The following is a 21,203-nucleotide window of genomic DNA, read 5'->3' on the forward strand; positions in this document are numbered from 1 at the left end:
TTTCATTTTAAGAGTGATATATCCAAGTAAATGAATAGAGAAAGCTTCTCCTCCAAAAATAGCCATAGTTAATAACTTTATGTTTTCTTATAAGATATTTTGAATGGTATTTTATGATACATATTCCTCAGCAATTTACTTGTTTTCATAAATATATGTATTTTGGCTTCCTGTATCAGAAAGTATAGATCTATCTCATTCTCTTAGCATGAAAGAACTATAATTTGTTTTTAGCCTTTCCTTATTCACAGATATTTAGGTTGATTCCAAGTTTTTGTCGTGAACTTCACTCCAATAAATTTATTTTTGTACAGTTCTGCTAGACAGATTCATAGAAGTAGAATTTGGGTTTCAAAAGATATGCACATTTTTATTTTTGATGGACATTACCAAATTGCCTTCAAAAAAGGCTTCACCAGTTTACATATTTCTACCAAATTTATCAGAATGCTTATTTCTACACCTCACCTATGTTTTTAAAAAATTTTTGCCAATAGATGAAAAATGATAACTCATTGTTTTAATTGATATTTCGCCTTTCTTTGCTTCTTTCCTGTCTTCCTTTTTTCCCTCCCTCTCTTATTTTTTTTTTAGTAAATATTTTTGAGCACCTGTTAGGTACCAGGCAATGTGCTAGATGAAGAGGAAACAATACGTATTCATACACACATATATTAGATGCATAAACAGATATGTTATTCTGTGAATTGTCCTTGAAAAAGATGGGTTTGTGCCATGCACCCTACCATTCTTCTTTGTGCTTTCACTGTGCCTCCTCCAGATCTCCAATGATCCATCCTCCAGCTTCTGATGTGGCACATTCTTGATGGCCTAGCTAAATCTGCCTCATCCTGTCATCATGAAACCATCTCTTAGTGTCACATTCCATTCATTCCCTGGCAATGTTAATTATTCCGTCTTCTGAGTTTCCGTAGCTGTTTATTCATATTTTGGGTATTACCACTTTGTTCAGCCCATTTTGTATTTTTACTACTTGTTTATGTATTAGATTTCTCTAGATTACTCTCTTTAGTCATGTTTCCAATACCAGGGGTAGAAGTCATTTGACCTAAGCCCAATGAGAGCTATTCCTGAGCAAGTGGTCCAATTCAAGGCCCCTAAATTACATCATATAAATGGTTTCCTACTTTGTATATAGCCTGGCCTGACCCCAGATTCATGGAGGCGTAAGGAAAGACGTTCAAAAGTTGTGCAATATTAAACACCATTAGGATGAAAAATAAATCCACAAATGTACCGGGAATTGATCGAAGTTTTCCGGAAGATAGAAAGAGAGTTAACTGTAGTTTATTACACCATGAGAGATGTAGTTTAAAGGAAATATTATAATAACAATATTAATGTTTTGTATTTCTGAGTAATAGAAACCTAGCCTCCTTTTTTGAGTATCACCACTGCTTTTCACAGTATTGGAAACATTGTACATTCTCAATTAGTATTCTTTGCGCTGAATTTACACTGTACAGACACCCCTACATATTTTATCACTTTTGATTCTCAGTGTCTTGGCACCTTCAGGTGCGGTTTGGCAATTCTAGTGGATAGAGTATATGGTAATGTTTCCATTTTATAGCCAAAAATATGAGTCTGAAAATGGTCAAAGGATGGGTCTCAGACCACTGCCACCAGCTTGTAATTAGCCCTTAGGATGAAAACCCAGGCCTTCTGACTCCTCATCCAGCGCTCCTCCTTTCTCAGAGGGACAGTCTTCTCTGAGTTGGATCTTATACTTGTTATAATCTCCTCTAGTGTCATAAAAACATTATGCAACTTAATTGAATCTCTGTTATTTCCATTTGTACAAAATATATGGCTCTTAAACCCTACAGATTTCTTATAGAATTTTATGTTATCAATGTTTTATTTTTCAGTCTAATTTTTTTTCCCTTTTTCTCAGGATCCTAGAAAACTTCTCTTCACAACTGGTAAGTAGCCACTCATTGCTGTTTCTGAACATTCAGGAAAATCTTTGCAAATAAGCATCATCAAATTACACAGCAGTTAGGTACATGTTAAAATACAACATAGTGAAAAATTTGCATATCAGAACAAATATTAGGAGTTCAAGCATAAAGTTGCAAAGAAAACACAGGGACAAGGCAAACAGTGGGGGTTTGAATGGATGAAGAGTACAGGTAAGAAAATGCATTTGCTGTTCATATGTTCTTCCACGAAAACAATGTATCATGCCATCTGCTTTTTGAGGCCCAGCTTTGTGCCCACTGCTGTGGCATGTCCCTCTGGGGATGGTACACATGGAATAGGTTCCTGCCTTCAAAGTGTTGGAAAGAAACGCGAAGCATTCTGAGTACCAATGTAGTTCTTAGAATTCAGTAATTTAGTAGGACAGTTTGTGATCTTAAACCCTATACAAAAGAGAAGAAACATTCATTAAAATCAGTTATTTTTCTTGAAATATGTCTCCTTTTTCATTTGTAATTTGTTTTTTCTTCTCAAGCATATTGTCTGTGAAATCTCTGTCTAGACTATTAATTTGTTAAAGCACATTTGAACATCTCAAAATCTTGCCCTGATGTTAGTCCAGTTCTTACTGAAATTCTTCTTTTTCTCAGCCTTACATTTATAATGACGAAAGGAAAAAGTGTATTTTGGGGATTTTTAGCACATATTTTAGGGATAAGGATGATTGGGTAGTTGAGATGGTCTGTTATAAAGACCTGGCTGTAACAGCCTGTTAAGGATCAGAATTGCATATGGGACTGAGGCATGGCCCTGTCGAATGCATTGTTTTTCTTTTCAATTGATTTTATGGTGACAAATAACAAAAATTCAGGTGTTTTCCCCCTCCATGTCTCAACTATATATTTAGATATATAAAATATCTATTTTTCTGCCTATAGATATATGATATTTGCCTCTTGCAAAGTTTTTTACAGTTTTCTCTTTATGAACATAATTTACAACCTTGCTCATGCAAAACATGTTTTTATTTAAGCCTTAAGAATGAGAAGAGAAATAGAAGAGGGAAAGCAGAAAAACAAAACCTTATGTATGAATCACTGTATGTTTTGGTTCACATGAATTCAAGAGACATAAACAAGAACTTTGTTTTAGTATTATTTTCTACAACACAAAGTATGGTTGAAGCCTTGAAGATTTGAAATGCTTAAAAAATGTTAGTTTATGAAGACCTAAAAAGATTTCCTATATGACAAAGATATTACATTAAGAAACTTAGTATAATTAATACTTCTATAGAAACAGGCAATCTCTTTAGCTAGCACGTTGGATCTCTCCACTTTCCTGTGTTCTTTCCCAGAAGTCCCCATGAGTAGTGTTGGACTAAGTAGAGACAATACTTGAAAAACAAATTTTTCTGGTTCCATCCTAGAGTCACTGGGGTGGGACCTGGCAATGTACTTTATTAACCTTCCCATGTGCCTAGGGAGCTACTTTTTCACCTGTTTGGAGCATCTCATCATACTCTTGAAGAAAACTTCTTACCACCACCCATCTTTTGCCTACTCTCTTAGCTTGCTCTCTTTTTTTTCACCTGGTCAACTCCTGCTCATCCTTTAAGTCTCAGCTAACGTGCCCCATCATGCACAAATTCCTCCCTCATTCCACTAGGCAGAGGCGGTCTCTTCTTGCCCTGGGTTCCTAAAGATACCTAGTAAAAATACTATGCTGTAGAATAATTTATTTCCTTACATTTAGGATTTTTTCCACTTAAAGGTAAGGTTCTCCAGCATGGGGCAGGGCTGCACTTAGAGCATGCGGGGTCCCAGGCAAATAATTTTTGTAGAGTTTCTGTCAATACAAATAACTTGAATCACCCAAAATCAGCATGTCAGTATCATTTTGGTGGCCCAATCTCAAACAATTTCATGAAAGAAATGCTATGCTGGCCAGCAGGAGCCATCCACTTCCCAGGTCATCAGCCTGGAACGCAGCGCCCCCTAAGTAGGAGTCTAGAGCTCCCAGATCATCTGGCTGACCACACTGAACAGTAGCAGATGCGAGCAAAGCAGAAACTGAGGATGGTAATGGGATGAGTGACACTGTTTTCTGAAAATAGACTTAATGCAGCTTTGTGTTACTAATATATCTCTGACTAGTATAGCCATCTTTGAATGTTGTCACGCAGAGGGCCTAGAAAAAGTTAAGTTCCTGAGGAAGGAAGGCAAGCATTCTTTCAGATGATTCAGCGATAAAGGCCATTTTTTATTAGTTGATATATTTCTTGGACTTTAGTTTGTTTAATGTGACATAGTCTTCCCTCTCTCTGTCTTTAAAAGTTTTTCAATGTAACTAGGACTGAGAAATGAAGATTGTCTCGTAGACAATATTGTAGATTGTGGATCTACAATGTCTTGTGGAAAATAAAGCCTGTGGCAGTACAAGTGACATAAAATAGGATAGTTAGACTCACTAAATAGGAAATGTTAAAAACATCCCAATTAAGAATTTATAAAATAAAATAAGTTTAATAGATTGGATTATCCAAACACTCATTTTAAAACGCTAACTACATAGCTCCAAATTTGGTAGTGCCTTGTATGATGAGAATAGAATGCAGAATATCCAATTTCAGTTAGAAAAACCGTCATAACCAAATACAATTATGTTTCTAATTATGTTGGAAAAAACAGGATAATAAATACAAGATGGTATATTTCTGACCACATCTGGGTATGAATGAAAATGATCCCTTGGGTTCATCTAGAAATGGCAGTTTAGAGCAATCATTCATTTTAAAGGCTACTAATTAATGAATATAATATACATACAAAGCAATAAGAGTAAACATACAAGCATGTCTTTCCCTAAGGAAACAAGTATAGGTTTCACTTCATACCTTGAAGGACTCAAAGAGTTTCATAGTGTACTTCGCTTTGGCAAGTAACTTTACCCAGGTAGTTTAGACCAGCCCAACAATTTATAAGCTGTGCTTCCTGACTCTTGGAATATACATTGTAACAGAGGCTGATATGAGACTTAGATGAGCTGTTATCCAGGGTGCCCTTTGATGCACCTTGAAAACACTCAATGCTTAGCTCTCTTTTAGCACTTAACGCCCTATGTTGCAATTGCCTGCTTGTCCTGTCTGTTTCCCACACTGGACTGGGATTTCCTTGGGAGCAAGATTAATTTTATCGCTAGCACTTAACAGTACGCTACAGATACCCAGAAAATATTCACTGAATGGATAAAAGCTATTTGTTTAACTCTTCTATTTGATACATAGATCTTCTCCACACCATTCCAGATAATTGGTTAGCCAGCGTCTGTTGGTTTAATTCCAATGACAGAAAAAATTGCTTCTTAACATAGCGCCCCTCCCCTGTTTTTTGACTGCTCTCATTGTAATAAGATTTTCTTTTCATTGCTAACTATAAGTATGTTTTTCTTCTTCTTTGATCTAAAGTCTTTGTAAATTATAAACTCTGGTCTTTTTATGCTTTTGGAAGATAGGAAACATGAATTCTTTAGATAAAAGAGAGAACTTCATAAATATGAAAGCACATTTAAAAACATTGCAATAATTCTCCTTAGAGTATTGGTGATATTCAGCGAGACTGCGGTTTACCCTAAAGGACAGTAACAGAACCATAATCCAGACTGCATGTACCAGTGATCAGGTTCTCTGGGCCTTCTACTTCCTCTTCAAATGACTGTTAATTATTTCACCCCTCTTAGTCTTTCCAATATGTTTTCCATTTCCATATTCTACTCTAAAATGAGTTCTCTAGTTAAGTGAGTTTGAGGAAATCTCTATTTAAATCTTAACTGGTTTCTTGACTTTAGTACTCCTCAGAGACTTTAATACACTAATGTGCCCTGTGACTCTTCAAGGATTTTTTATAGAGTTTGAGTAATAGAAATTAATATCTCAAGGAATTAATGTTTAAATAATACACTTTAAAAATTATGGCTTTATTCTAAAGATACTGGGTTTTTCAGATGTCCTTCTGATGAAGTGATTTGTAGACATGCCAAAACTTATCTTGGCAGGTTCAGAACCACATAGAAAACCTTGTAGGAAGATACAGTAGATGTTAATAAAGTCCCAATAAAATTATCGGAAAAACCTCTCCAACCACAAGTTTCACGTGATGAAGTCATCTGGGGTTGTATCGTTTTGTTATTCCCTTGGTCAAATAAGGATTTTTTTTTTTTTAATTCCTTGAAGCCAGAGAAACAGACCTCCTCTTTTTTTTTCTTCTTCAAATTTATTGAGTTATAATTGAAGTACACTAAATTACACACGTGTAAATCATGCTATTTTATCAGTTTTGACATATGTATACACTTGTGAAACCAAGACCAAAATCAAGATAACAAATATATCCATCATCTCCCCCAATTTTTTGTGTTCCTATATAATGCATCCTACTCTCTATCCCTCTCGGCATCTATCTGCTTTCTATCACTAAAGAATGGTTTGAATTTTCTCGAGTGTTATACAAAAAGAATCACAGAACTTAGACTCTTTGGGGTTTATTAGGGGAGAGTGTTTGGCTTCTTTCATTCAGTCTAATAATCGTGTGATTTATCTATATTGTTGCGTATATACCATCAGTTCATGAGTTTTTTTTACAGTGATTAATTTTCCAGGTAGAGATAATACCACAGTTGTTTATCCATTCATCTGTTAATGGAGATTTGAGTTGTTTACAGGACTTGACTATTAAAAATAAAGTGACTGAACATTTTTGAACAAGTCTTTCTGTGGATATATATTTATGGTTTTTTTGAGGTAGATACTTGGGGGTGGAAAGGCTGGGTCATTTTGTAGGCATGCTATTCTTTTTAAATAGCATTTTTTCTATACATTTAGTCCTTTATTATGAACTAGTGTAGTTATCTTGCTCTTCTCTTACCTCTAGGAAGTAAACACTCACCTGGGGCAATGGGAAAGAGGATGGGAAAGGGGGACCCTGAGAAGCGGTGTAGAGAAGAGATGATTGGGATTAGGCCCATCAGGGCACGGCGAGTTTTGTCAGGCTCCAAATCTATGTAATGGGAAGAGTGAGGAAGAGAGAGTACTCAAATATTAAATATCCAAAGACTAATGCCCTTATTTCTCATGTGGTCCTTTACAAGTAGAAACTTTTTTCTACTGTGCTAAGATTTCTAATGTTGTTATTTTGCCATGATTTTAAGCCCTTTAGAGTCTTAATGATGCACACCTGTTTTGCTCTTGTATAGTACCCAGCTTGTCTGCTTCTGCAAGTGGCTTGCAGTCCGCGATGCCCCTTCTGTTTCGTAGGTGGTTTCTTGGCAAGAAGTGGAGGAATGTCTGTACTTTTGGAGATGGAATTGCTTCAGTAGCTTTTTTGTGTGGCTCGATTTAAGATGGAATCCCTCAGCTAGGGCTTTTAGGACTTAGTGTTACTTGTATGATTCTGAGAGTAAATAAAAGCAACCTATAGACAGAATATTTGATTTGGTAGTGATAAGATACTAAGAAATGAGACTATTGTGATTTTAGCTCTTTTTGATATAGCATATCAGCTTTTCATTTTGGACATGCTATATGAGCTAACACTAGATTTGTAGCAATGCATCATGCCATTATTAATTTTGAAAACTAACATGTTTACAAATTTTCTTTTTTTAAAATGTTATGTCATGTCAGAAGCATGTTTTCCATACTAAGAGGAAATAAATACATCTGCAAGTGTTCTTAAAACATCAACACTGTAATTTTTTCTTGAAATCCACCATTTCTTTTTTATCCTACACTTGAAGTTGTGGTTTCTAGAAAACTTTAGGTTTTGTTTATTTTTTCTTTAAAATTATTCCAGATAGTGAAGCCCAGAAGAAATTATATGAAACTGAAACTGAAGGAGCTCCTAGTTCTATAAAAGGGGGGACGAAAAAGTGAGGAGTTTTAGAATTATCATGTAGAAAACCAAGACGGTAAGGGTGTTAAATGTAAACCCTGTACCGTTTCATTAGTTGTTGACATTTGGTAAAGTATATACCTGTAGAAGTAGGTAGATATTTACCATTCTGAGTGGAATATTTGGAAATACAAAAATGGACTCTTCTGTTAAAGGTAGAAAAGACTTTGCTTTGTTTTAAGATCTTTGAAACTGTGCTAATTAGAAAAAGCCTTTTGAGAGGGAACGTACAAGAAGGTATGAAATTTGAATTGCACTTCCCACAGAGCAGCATAGTGCTTTGGATTTTAAAGTAATAATTTTTTGTACTTTTTTTCTCAGTGTGACTGAAGTTAAAACATACTTATGTCCATTTTTATAGTTCCTGGCCTGACAGGGGTCTGCATGGTATTGGTACTATTCCTCATGATTACAGCTTCTACATACGCGATACGGTAAGTGTCAGAGACATTATTTCGACGTTTATTGGTCAGATTATTTAGATTTTCTTCAGATCATCTTTTTTTTTTTTTTTTGTAGAAAAAGTCTTGATTAGCCAAAATGCTTAGCCAATGCAATATTCTGGCTAACAGACTATTCTGAGTAACTAAGAGTGAAGTAGAAATATTTCCATATATCATTTCCTGTTTTTGAAAAATCTCTTTGTATTAGTCAAATGTTCTGAGTTGGTAAGGAACTGTGTATGGAGACTTGATTGAGGAAATTTGAGTTCTTCAGGGTCATCCTTCTGAAGGATGGTATATTTCTGGGATTGAATTCAGCGTGTGTGCACAGAGACCTTGGGAATTCCTAGGAATATATCACTTATTTAAAGTTGTTTTATAACTCATATCCTGATGTGAGTTTTTTTTGCTGTGATTTAATGTAATATTCTAAACAAAACTTTGGAAACGTGATTAGTTGACATCTGCTAAAACAATTGGAAATGTCTGCATTCACATTTATTTTTCTAGTTAATAGATTGTGAACAACTGCAGATATACAATTTCATGAGCACTTTCACACGTTCTTTCTGACGGATACATTCTGCTTTTCACAATATTTTATGTTTCTGGTCAAACTTCTTGGTTAAGAAAGCAAAAAGAAGAAACTATATATTATGATCTTCAAAAATCTTCACTCATTCTACTTTTGAGATGTGAAATTTAATGGAAACACACACAGACATACACACACATATGCCTTGAAAATAATTGCCTAATGATATACTTAAATGAATCTATTTTTGCACTTCTGGACACATCTACGCACACATCCCAAAACCTTACAGGTAAACTCACCACTCAGTGATTAATAACATAGGGTTTCTAGTGTTTATGTCTACATACTTAATCCTTCTTGCTCTTGCCCGCTCATCCCTATCTCCCACCTCCAACAAAATCACTCTCTTTCTCACCCTTTCACACTCCTCATCTCACTCTCTCTCTTCATATATCTACGTATTTTACCGAAATAGGACCACATTTTACATCTTATTTTAAATCTGCTTTTTACTTAAATATGTATTATGAACATTTTTCACACATTAAAAAATATTTCTCCAGTATGCCTTATCACCATGTAGATATGCAATGTTTTCCCAGTCCCCTATTGAATGTTTAGGTTGATTCCATTTTTTTAAATATTTCAATTCTGAAACAAACACCCCCCCCCACCCATATGTCCTTGCATACTTTTTTCGTTTATGTTCTAAAGAAAATTACCTAGACGTAGAATGGTTAGGTCAAATGGTGAGTACACTTTTAAGACCTTTCATAAGAGTTAAAAATTACCTTACAGAAAGGAAAATTTCTGACATTAATGAATGAGAGTATTAATTTTGTGGGGAGAAATTTTATTTTAGTTAGGTAAAGCCTTCATTAAAAAAAACTTGCTTCAGTTTTATGAGATCCTGAAAGAAAATTAGGGCATCTGACTTATTTATTTATAAGATTGAAGATGTATTTCTGTGTCTTTAATGTCTGTATCTTCAGTTCTATATCTTGTAGATTCTACATCTAGAAAAAAAATCCTTAATTAAGAGAGAGTTTTGTAAAATGGAATATAAATATCAGCTTCTGTGCTCAACTGAGCCATTACATTTGTGCTCATAAACAGTTCAGTGAATGTCTCTTAATCTTCAGTTTTTTCATTTGTTTAAAGGAGATTATAAAATCAACTCTACTTTCCTCCAAGCTTATTGTGAGGATCATGGAATTCTTAAATGATTTATGGAGATAGTCTTTGTCTATCTTTTCTCTTTATCTGTGAGGAGATAAAGCACTAGAGAAATTAAGTGAATAAATATGATTCCAGTGTTTGATTTCTGATAGGAGAATGTAGCCAAGTAATTCGCTGATGGTTCAATATGGGTCAATCTATTAAAATAAGTAATATATCTTAATAACAGATGACAGGAATACAAGCGTGTTTTCATCTCAATAGATTTTAAAATGGCAGTTATTAAATCTGAACTCTAATTCTGGATTTAAAAAATCAGAGTAAACTAGGAATTAATTTTCTTCATAGAATTAAAAAATGTAAAAGCCAGAATTGAGATCGTACTTAATAGTGAAGCACTAGATGCATTCCTAAGAAAATTATGAATAAACCAAAGTGGTATTTTTAATTCCACCATTATGTACATTTGGTAATAAGTAAACCTTTAGAATTATTAGAAAGAAAGCAACAGCAAATTGTCATTATTTCCAGAAAGGTGGATATAATCATCTAGCCAGAAAATCAAGAGAATTATAGAAAAAATTAATATTATACCAAATAAAAGAGTTGAAATAGGTAAATGGATACAAAACAAATATTAAAAAAATCTTTAGTATAATAGTTATAATCAGTTTGAAAAGTGAAAAAAATAAGATATTACAATCGCAACAAAAAACAAAGTACCTAGGAATAAACTTAGGAAATGAAATAAAATCTATATAGAAAGAACACAGAACTTCACTGAGAGAAATAGGTAGAGATTTGAATGAAGATTGTATATTGCAAAGATAGCGTTCTTTCTCAATTACTTTATAGGTTTGTTGCAATTCCAATCAAAGTCTCAGATAGGTTATTTTGCTCGTTTTTTGAATTTAGCAATGTTCACCTGGAGGGAATATCCAAGTTTGTGTTCCAAAAGAGGAGTAAAGGGAGGATGTGCCTTCATAAACATTATAATGATTAAGCTTTAGTAACTTAAAACAGAATAGGCCGTACTGGCAAAACTTACCAAGACATGGAACCAAGAGGCAGAGTTGATAGAAAACCTTGGAAGAGACTTTGCTGTATATAAGATCCTGCTAAATAATGAAGGCGCCCTTAAAAATTTATGAGAAAAATAAGGCTTGAGTGAAATTCTAGATAAATTACAGAGTTAACTATAAAAAAATGACACCATTAAAAATTTAGAAGAAACTTTAAGTGAATATCTATGAGACCTCAAAATGGACAAGGAACAACTTGACTGCCTAAAAATATGAAAACTAAAACTTCTGCATGTCAATATACATTATAAAAATTGACAAGTTAACATGTTATTGGGCAAATTATTGCAGTTACATGGAACTAGTACATTGTTAAAATTTAAAGAATTTACACATAATTAAGAAAATTTTGCTATAGAAAAGGGTAATTATTATGAACAGATAGGTCACAGAAGAATTAAAAGTAACACACAAATGAAATAATACCCAAGTCCACTTATACAAAGTAATGAAAACTTATAAAGTAGAATCTGAGTTTGGGGAAACAGGTGTTCCTACTCTGTGATTGGGTTTGTAATTGATAAATATGTTTTCAGAGAGCATTGGGCGTTGGGTATGAAAAGCATTACTAAAGTGTGCCTTTGGATCTAGCAATTCCACTTCTGGGAATTTAAATGTAAAAAGAATCAGATGTGTGCAAAAGGCATATGTTACAAGGATGTTAATGATCTGGTTTATGATAGGAAAAACTGAATGGAGTACATGTGAAACAATTGGCTATTGCTTAAATCAAGGGTTCTAAAAGATTCTAGGAGTTGTGTGAGACTCGTCTAAGTGGTTTTTGTAAATACCTGCCTTCCACCTGCAAGGTTCTAATATATGAATATCCACTCAGGCATATGAAATAAAATAACAGTTAGTCTTTTTACTTCTCTCAAGCATTCTATAGATTCTACTTATCCTACCTCTTCCTTTTCAGACCCTCTCCTCCCCCAGGGCAATAACACCAAGATGTCATTTTTAAGTTATACTACATTGTCCAGGAAAAGAATATAAAACTTTGATGAGTATTTATTTAATTTCTCTCCATTTAAGTTTCTTTGAATTACTCTTAAAATGTGTTTTGAGATTGGAACATTGATTGTTTTAGAAATCATTTGAAAATTGAAAATATTGGTAAAAGGACAGCAAAAGTACATATTAGCAGATTATTATCTGCTCCTTAGCCTGACATCATAATAACTTTACAATCAACACCATGTTATAATTCTTTTCATGTATCTTTATTTGAAATACAAAGAACCTTAAAATGATAAAGTGTTGCTTATAATTTTTGTCGGTTCTCTCTGCATAGTATGTTAATGCTTTCATATTAATAGATAAATCTCAGATGAACTCATATTTTAACTTTCGTATGTTGTGACGTGTTTGAAACAATGCACGATCTTTTTAGTGAGATGGAATATACAGTGACATTGAAACTAAGTTTTTTTTTTTCCAGAGTTTCTAACTATGACATCTTCTGGTATACTCATAATCTCTTCTTTGTCTTCTACATGCTGCTGATGTTGCATGTTTCAGGGTAAGTTAAGAAAAATATTTTTAAAACCACGTGTGCTTAAAAATGAGGTAATGAAAGAAATATATAGGAATTTTCATAGTAAGTGGTGAAATCATTTGGTTGCTTAAAATTGAGGGTAGTTTCAAGAATGGAAGAAATAGTTCTATTTTTAGCATGGCATGTTTTAATGAAACTATTATAAAAGTACATTAAAGTGGAAAGACAGTTACTTCTCTCACAATGTTGTAGTTTTTAAAGTCGCCTATGGTTGTATCCTGATACCCTCTAAAAGAAAGTTAGTAAGAAGTGAAGAACTTCAAGAAGATATTTGAGGTTTTGTATTTTCAGAAACTCCTTATGTCTTGATGCTGCAGAATTTGTAACAATGGGGTTGCCAGTTTTTAGTTTAAACAGGTCTAGAGACAGTAATAGTTGCAGAGAAAACCGAAGATTTACAATGGTGAAAGATAAGGATCTGTCAAAAAAACCAGAAAATCACAAAATGAAAAAGGAAGCATCTTAAGCTTGTTAACATACAAAGAATATACCCAAAATATTCTGAAAACTATGTGGACCCAAGCAGTGTATTCAAAAGTATGGTGCTTAAAATAATCTATTGGTTAGAGGAAGGAAATAATATATTTTTGTCTGTGCATACGTCTGCATAATCGCCAGCAGCAGACTTGTGGTTTTGATTTGACACTCACGCTCAGATGACACAATAGGCCGTTGTCTGGCATCGGGTCCACTTGGTTTAGCAGGAGGATACAGGATAGAAAACATACAATGTTGGTAGGATGTTGTCAGTGCTGCAGGAGTCTCCATAGTTGTTCAGGAACCATTTCCACCTCCTCTCCCTTACCCCACAGGTAGTAACTCACTTGTAAGATGAGGAGACTATAGGGATGGGCATGGACTACCTTGCCTTGGGAAAGGCTCATGCCCCACAGGAACCAGTGTCTTGGTAACAGCTCAGGTCTCCTCAAGTGATGCCCTCAGTTGCACGAACATGCTGCATCCAGGAAGCTGCGGTCTGTGAGTCCTAAAATTATTTTATGGTTTACTCACAGTCCTGGTCCAGGTGCATCCCACCAATAATAAACAATGTTGCCTGGTAACACAGCTGGCATTCTCCATTTATCTTAACCCCAAATGTTTCCAGGGAAACAGTGTTTAGAGAAAGGTTCAGACTTGCTGTTAATCCTTCTTTCAGAATGTTTTATAATGTACTTTGTCAGTACAGTAGGTCATATACATAAATTATATCTTTATTTCAGGCTGCATGTTCAAAATATGTTTTGCCCCTGATTTTGAAGACCAGTGGTTTAGACAACAATATTAAACGGGTCTCTATCTTGGTAGGTTGAGTTAGATTTGTTCTGCACCATGGTTCTAGAACATCTAGTTGCAGAGTGTCAGAAACATGGCCACACGTTATAATCCCAACTTCCAGCTAGCCATTCCTGCCACTCAGGCAAGAGGGCCATGGTCAGGGGAAGCTCTGGGTTTTATCATTTCCCTTTGTGGGGATGACACGTTCTGCGGGGCGTTAGGACACCGAGAAGGCTCTTGGTAGAAAAAATCTGCTTTACATTCTGTTCTTTAAATGGCTTGTTTGTCTGTTCAGGGCCATTATCATAAAATGGACTATGAATAAGCTGATGCTACCAACGGTAATAGTAATTCAAAACAGTTACTTAATACTTACTATGTGCTACGTATAAAGTCAAAATGATATAGGTGCTTTATGTCATTAAAGGATCACAATTTTATAAGGTAAATAATATTGTTAGTCGCCCTTCACAGGTGGGAAAACTGAGGTTTAAAGAGAGTAACTTGCTAAAGTTTACTTAACTGAGGGATTCAAATCCAGGCATTCTGACTCAAAAACTCATATCTTTTACTACTGGGCCCTATATTTTTTGTGGAGCTGTGTGCTTCTAAGAATTGGTCTTAAGATTTTTTTTAAAGGTTAATATCTTGATTTATCCGGGATTTCGATCATCTATCTATCTATCTTCATCATCATCTATCTATAGCAGATGAGAGAAAAATGTAATCATTTGTTAGTATAATTAATTATGCATTCTCTTGCCTTTATGTTGTACTAAATTAAGACTGGAAAAATCTCTTTCTTTGTAATTCAAAATAGAATCTTCTTTTTTTGGAGGTTCAAGAGTTCAAACAGACTTCTTAAGTTTAAAGAGGATTATACTGAGAGTCCTTTCTCCATTTTTTTTGAAAGTAAAAGAAGGCATATTTAAATTTTGACTTTACTTTTATAGAACAAAGTTTGTAAAGTGACTTTAATTTATACAAAGAAATAACAAATGGCATCTATTGGATGAATTATAAATAATCTATTATACCAACTGAATTAATAGTTCTTTACATATTATCAGTAGAAATGAAGAAAACAGTTATCCTTTTTTTCTTCTTCTTCTCCCCAAAGTCCTCTAGTACGTAGTTGTATATTCTAGGTGTGAGTGCCTCTGGTTGTGCTGTGTGGGACGCTGCCTCAGCATGGCCTGATGAGCGGTGCCATGTCTGCACCCAGGATCCGAACTGCCGAAACCCCTGGCTGCCGAAGCAGAGCGCATGAACTTAACCACTCAACCATGGGGTCACTCCCAAGAAAACAGTTATTCTAATACTGAAATAAGTGTCATGCAACAAATACACAATTACAAGCATTCTATAGTGCACATTTTTTTTTCTATGAAGTTTATTTTTTTAATTGTAGTATAATTAAAAAATAAACGTGGGGGACCGGGCCTGTGGCCAAGTGATTAAGTTTGCACGCTCCACTTTGGCAGCTTCACCTTGCCGGTTTGGATCCTGGGTGTGGACCTACGCACCACGCATCAAGCCATGCTGTGGCAGCATCCCATGTAGAACTAGAATGACCTACAACTAGGGTATGCCACTGCTTAATGGGGCTTTGGGAAGAAAAGAAAAGAGGAAGATTGGCAACAGATGTTAGCTCAGTGCCAATCTTCCTCACCAAAAAGTGAAAAAAATAAAAAAATAAACTTGGGACCAGCCCTGTGGTGTAGTGGTTAAGTTCAGCAGCCCAGGTTCACTGGTTCGTATCCCAGGCATGAACCTACACAGCTCATCAGCTATGCTGTGGCAGCAACCCACACATAAAGTAGAGGAAGATTGGCACAGATGTTAGCTCAGGGCTAATCTTCCTCAGCAAAAAAATAAAAAATTAAAAAAATAAACTTGTGTATATTTACAGTGTACAATGTGATGATTTACATATACATTGTGAAATGATTACCACAATGAAGTGAATTAACACATCCATCACCTCACATGGTTACCTATTTTTTTTTCTGATGAGAAGGCTTAAGATCTACTCTCTTAGGAAATTTCAAGTATACAATACAGTATGATTAGCTATAGTCATCATGCTGTATGCAGGATCCCCAGAACTTATTCATCTTATAAATAAAACTTTGTAATCCTATGAAACTTAATTGGGAAGAAAGCTATGTAGGTTATGCTTCTGGTGTGGGAAAAATTACTGCTGATAAATCTTAGAGCTTTCTCAAAATGGAACATTTCTCAAAATGTTCTTTTTTATTGATAAGTGATCTGTTATAAGTAAATCTATTGAAGTTATTATCATTTGTGGCAATGTTGAGAACTTAGACATATCTGTACTTATGAAATACCTTGATAATTTCATTCTCTAGCTTTTGATTATACAAATAAAGTGCAGGCATTCAAAGAAGTTTCTTGGATTTGTATTGAGATTTCTGTTAAACAATATGCTTTAGGTTCAAATGGAAAATCACTGCTTGCTGGGCAGTTAGTCCTCTCTCCATCAATGTGCTCAGTACTATAACAAGACGTAAAAGGATAATATAACATATGATCCTTAGTCTCCTGGCATTGGGAATTAGTTTGGGGTAAAAAAATCAATTGAAAGAGCTAGAGATAAGTTTAGACTGCATATCTCAAGGGTAAACATATTTTATTTATAAGAATTCTAGTGGTTCAGAGAATTGAAAGATCAATGTGGGCCAGAAATTTTAAAAAATTTCAGGCTTCAAGGATGAAGCTATTAGAAATTATTGACCGGTTTCTCTCCCTAAGCAGACTTTTTGCAGTAAGAGAAGCAGTTGCCCAATATGATTTTCTAAGATCAATTTTTCTTCATAGAATCTCAAATTTTGAAGGAAGCTTAAAAGATATCTTGACCAAACCTGTTTTTTTTCCTTTTTTTCGTGAGGAAGATTCGCCCTGAGCTAACATCTGTTGCCAATCCTCCTCTTCTTTTTATTTTTTTTGCTTGAGGAAGATTAGCCCTGAGCTAACATCTGTGCTAATCTTCCCCTACTTTGTACGTGGGATGCCTCCAGAACATGGCTGATGAGTGGAGTAGGTCCATACCCCAGATCCAAACTCGCGAAACTGGGCCGCTGAAGAAGAGCATGCGGAACTTTAAGCACTCGGCCATAGGGCCAGCCCCTTGACCAAGCCTCCTTTCATCTTCCCTCCAATATGTCTAAGTAAACGTCTAGTTCTGAACAAGCCCATTCTATCTTTAGGAAGCTCTGATTCTCACAAAGCTCTTTCATTTTTGAACCAGAATTTATTTTATTTTAATTTCTATCCAGTGATTTAAAAGTCTGTGACTCTGGAGGCTGTGGAAATTGAGACCCTCTCCTTCTCCAGATTCTATTCATCTGTTCCTTGAATGACAGTATTTCAAGTCTCATCATTATTCTGAACTTTCTCCTTGAGTATATTAATAGTTAATATCATTGAGTACTTATCTTGTACCTTACTAACGTTTGATCTCTTTAGACCCTCCCAACAACCCTGGCAAAATGAGTTGTTATTCTTATTCCTGTTGTCCACGTGAGAAAACAGGGGCAGTGACAGCTGAAGTATCTTGCTGAGTCATGGCTAGTAAGCAGAAGAGCTTGGGTTTGAACCCAGGTATCAGATTCCTGAGGCCACATTCCTCACCACTCAGTTTGGCACAGCTTCCCTGCATCCCTTTTAAAGCTGGAGACCAAGCTCAGTGCGGTGCTCCTGGGTATGTGCTCTGACATTGGTAAAGTGCACGTCTCACCTTGTCACTCCAAATATTGCAGTAAATATTATTTAGGACCAAATTATCTCATTCCTTGATTATCTGTGCCCTTAGCTTAACCTAGTTTTTATTCCTATTACCTTTATTTTAGATTTCTAAAAATTATTTAGAAGCAAATCTATTGCATGACACCCTAAAAAATTGCACTTCATATACTCAAAATTCAGCTGTTCCTTTTCGGTGTTCACTTGGGTCTTTAAACTACATGAATTTTCCTTTCTAGGAGGTCGATATACTAAGGCAATTAAGAGCTACATCACTTAATAGCTGTATGACCTGGCCAGATAATTTGATCTTTCTTTTTCCTATCTATTAAGTGGGATTAATGAAATCGCCCACATTGTAGTGTTGTATCAGATTTACATAAGTGAATGCAGCAATAGGCAGAATATAGACATAATAAATGTTAGCAAGAAAAAAGTATACTTTCATCAAAAGCAATAGCTGCATCAGGAAGAAACTCCACATTTAACAGTTTGATGAATCAGTTTTTTTTGATAAAGACAGCACTTTTGAGAAGCCCAGATTGTCCTATCACCAAAGTAATATTATGAGCATATAATAAAAACTGCTTAGCAGATCAAAAGAATATTCCTGAAAAGGCAAAAATTTTGATGACATTGTCAGGTCTCAAAATTCAATTGATTTTAACAGTAAAGGTCTATCTTGTGATTTACAAGACAAGCCTTCTCCTGAGGAATTTTTTCCTTCTAATTTTTAACACACCTTTCTAGGACATTGCTATTTGTGTGCTGTATTAAAGATATTTTAATTCAGAAGATATTTGGGGGAAAAAAAGCCAAAACTGTTTCCTCTTCTCAGACGTGTATGTAACTGGACATTTGTTTCTTCATTTTCACTTGAAAAACTCATCAGAAAGAGATTCATACTGCCATTCTCACTTACTGATAAAAGGGATGTTGGAGGGAAAAGCAATTACGAATGTCACAGCCGCAGCTGAGAGCCAAACCTACTCCTTTGAAAGGCACGTGGAGGGAATGCACTGGCAATGAGATTTGGCAGCCTCGCCTCTTGATCTTACAATAGTCAACTCTCCCACTGGCTTTAGCTTGGGAGTGTTACATGGGTAGTAATTGTATTTTATTTTTTTATTTACATGAGAGAGGAATTATAATGTGAAAATTCTGGAAAAGAGAGGGAGAACATCCTCCTCAAATGTATGAATGGCAATGAGAGTCAATGTACAAATAATTTCTTGTGCCAGCTCTACTGGCTGCCTCAGACCATATGTTATTATTTAAATGATACCTGGATTGTTCTTTTAATCAGAGCTCTCTGCCATTCAAGACTACTTGCTGGCAAGAGTTCATTATAGAGCATGATTTGTATTCTGTTGGAATTATTTTTCCTAGGGGATTTAAAAGGAATCATTTTCTATGTGCATGTTTTTAAAAACATTTCTTCTTTTTTTGGGGGGGAAGATTAACCCTGAGCTAACATCTGCCAATCCTCCTCTTTTTTGCTGAGGAAGACTGGCCCTGAGCTAACATCCATGCCCATCTTCCTCTACTTTATATGTGGGACGCCTGCCACGGCATGGCTTGCCAAGCGGTGCCGTGTCTGCGCCTGGAATCCAAACTGGTGAACCCTGGGCTGTCGAAGCAGAACCTGCGCACTTAACTGCTGCGCCACCGGGCTGACCCCTAAAAGCATTTCTTCTTTAAACCAGGGGAACACAGTAGACAGCCTTTATCAGCATTGACATTAATGACCCAGAGGTACTGTCGGCTTCACAGGAGTTTAGGCTCAGGAAGTTAAGCAGGGTTAGACAAATATTTAGGAGGTTAGGCTTCTTGTTCTGACTTATCCTCCTTCCACCATGTCCTCGGGAGGAGGAAATTAAGGATATACTTGGGGGACGGAGGCATATATGTAATATAGTTAAGTGTTAAAAGTTGCTGTTCCTAAGTATCTTGTCTTTTAGAAGCCACTTGCACTGAGGGCTCTCTTTACCTACCCTGATGTGACAGGGGGAGAGGCTTGGGTGGTCTTCCTCCTGGGGAGGGGCACCTCCTCTTCTTAGAATGTCAATGGGAACTTGGGTGAAACCCAGGGAAAGGAAGGCCCAGAGGTAGGATTGTTAAGCCAATCTATTCTGGCACTGAGGGGGAAAAATTTTCTTTCCCCATACTTTCATTTAAGTTTTCCTTTCCTTGTCTCTAGATTTGCAGTGACTATGTAACTTATTGTCTAAACCAGATACTGCTGAGAATGAAATGGGATACTATTAATAATTAAGCAGTGGCTGTGGGAAAACCAGGACGTACGGTCATTCTGCCTATTTCTATGTGTAGGAGAAAGTTCTAGGGAGGCTGATGGACTGCTTTTAAGGTAGACCGTGAGCCAGAATCACAGAAGGAGACCTTTCCTTGAAAATGGGCTCTACATGGGTATTTGGGAGCCCAGAACCTTAAAGTAATCAGGATGGTAGATTTGCCTAGCTTTGCCCCACTTTAGAGATTATATGTGGATGTCCCCTACCATGGCAGATAGAAGGTTGAGGATTTGAGTGTTCATGACTGTGGATAAATCTTTTGTATACTCTCCATCAGTCTTACAGGTGACCTGTTATGAATACTTTCCAGATGCTTAATTTCTGACGGGTCTGACAGTTATTGTAAGTTTGATGCCTGTTATTTCTACCACAAAGTCCTACGTCTCCTTCAATAGAAAGGAGTTCTTAACTTGGGTTTACAATCTCTATGAATCATTGAATGGGTTCACGGGGTTCATGAATTCCTGAAATACACTCTCTCTCTCTCTTTCTCTCTCTCTCTCTCTCTCTATGTGTGTGTGTGTGTCTATAGCTTTCATTAGATTCCCAGAGCTGCATGTGGCCCAAAAGAAATTAAAAATAACTGAACTGGAGCCTCTTAAAGCTAGATTTTTACAAGAAAGTTATAATATTAAATTTATACATTTGATATCTCCTGCTTAGGTTTTATCCAGAGTTGAAAACAATGGATTGTGGGGAACATAAGAACTACTGGGGCGATTTTCTTCTCCCGTAAAAGCTACTGTGAGGAGAACTTACCTGACAAATATTGCTATGGACTTATCAATCCCATTATCATTTTAGAGGCTAATAATGATAATATTCATAATAATTTCCAAAGTTTAGGTAATATTTAACATGAGACAGGTACTGTTATTGGCTCTTTACTCATATACATATATGAGTATATATATATATAGTGCTTTTTTAAATATAGTGCAACGAGGTAAGTACTGTTCCCCTGCTTTTACAAATGTGAAATGAGGCGCAGAAGGTTAAATTAAATTACTGTGCAAAGCCATCCAGCGAGGACCTGAAAGGGCTTGGGATTGAGCCCGCACAGTCTGGCCCCAGAATATGCGTTTAATTCCTTCCATTTTCTTGAATTATTGAATTATTTATTCAATTTCAGAGGTACCCTTGCTTGTGAATGAAATGT

The 21,203-nt window shown here is 35.6% G+C and overlaps 1 protein-coding gene across 2 annotated transcripts in view; it reads left to right on the forward strand.

The window, feature by feature from the left end:
* NOX4 (NADPH oxidase 4) overlaps positions 1–21,203 on the forward strand; it is a 146,413-nt gene that overhangs the window by 30,444 nt on the left and 94,766 nt on the right. For both annotated transcript variants that reach the window (XM_001489131.6, XM_023645592.2), the window contains exons 6-8: positions 1,919–1,946; positions 8,254–8,326; positions 12,576–12,656. In XM_001489131.6, coding sequence (XP_001489181.2) covers positions 1,919–1,946; positions 8,254–8,326; positions 12,576–12,656 — 182 coding nt within the window. The remainder of the gene's footprint in view (positions 1–1,918; positions 1,947–8,253; positions 8,327–12,575; positions 12,657–21,203) is intronic.

The sequence above is a fragment of the Equus caballus genome, chromosome 7, assembly GCF_041296265.1.
Source record: "Equus caballus isolate H_3958 breed thoroughbred chromosome 7, TB-T2T, whole genome shotgun sequence".
Taxonomy (NCBI): domain Eukaryota; kingdom Metazoa; phylum Chordata; class Mammalia; order Perissodactyla; family Equidae; genus Equus; species Equus caballus.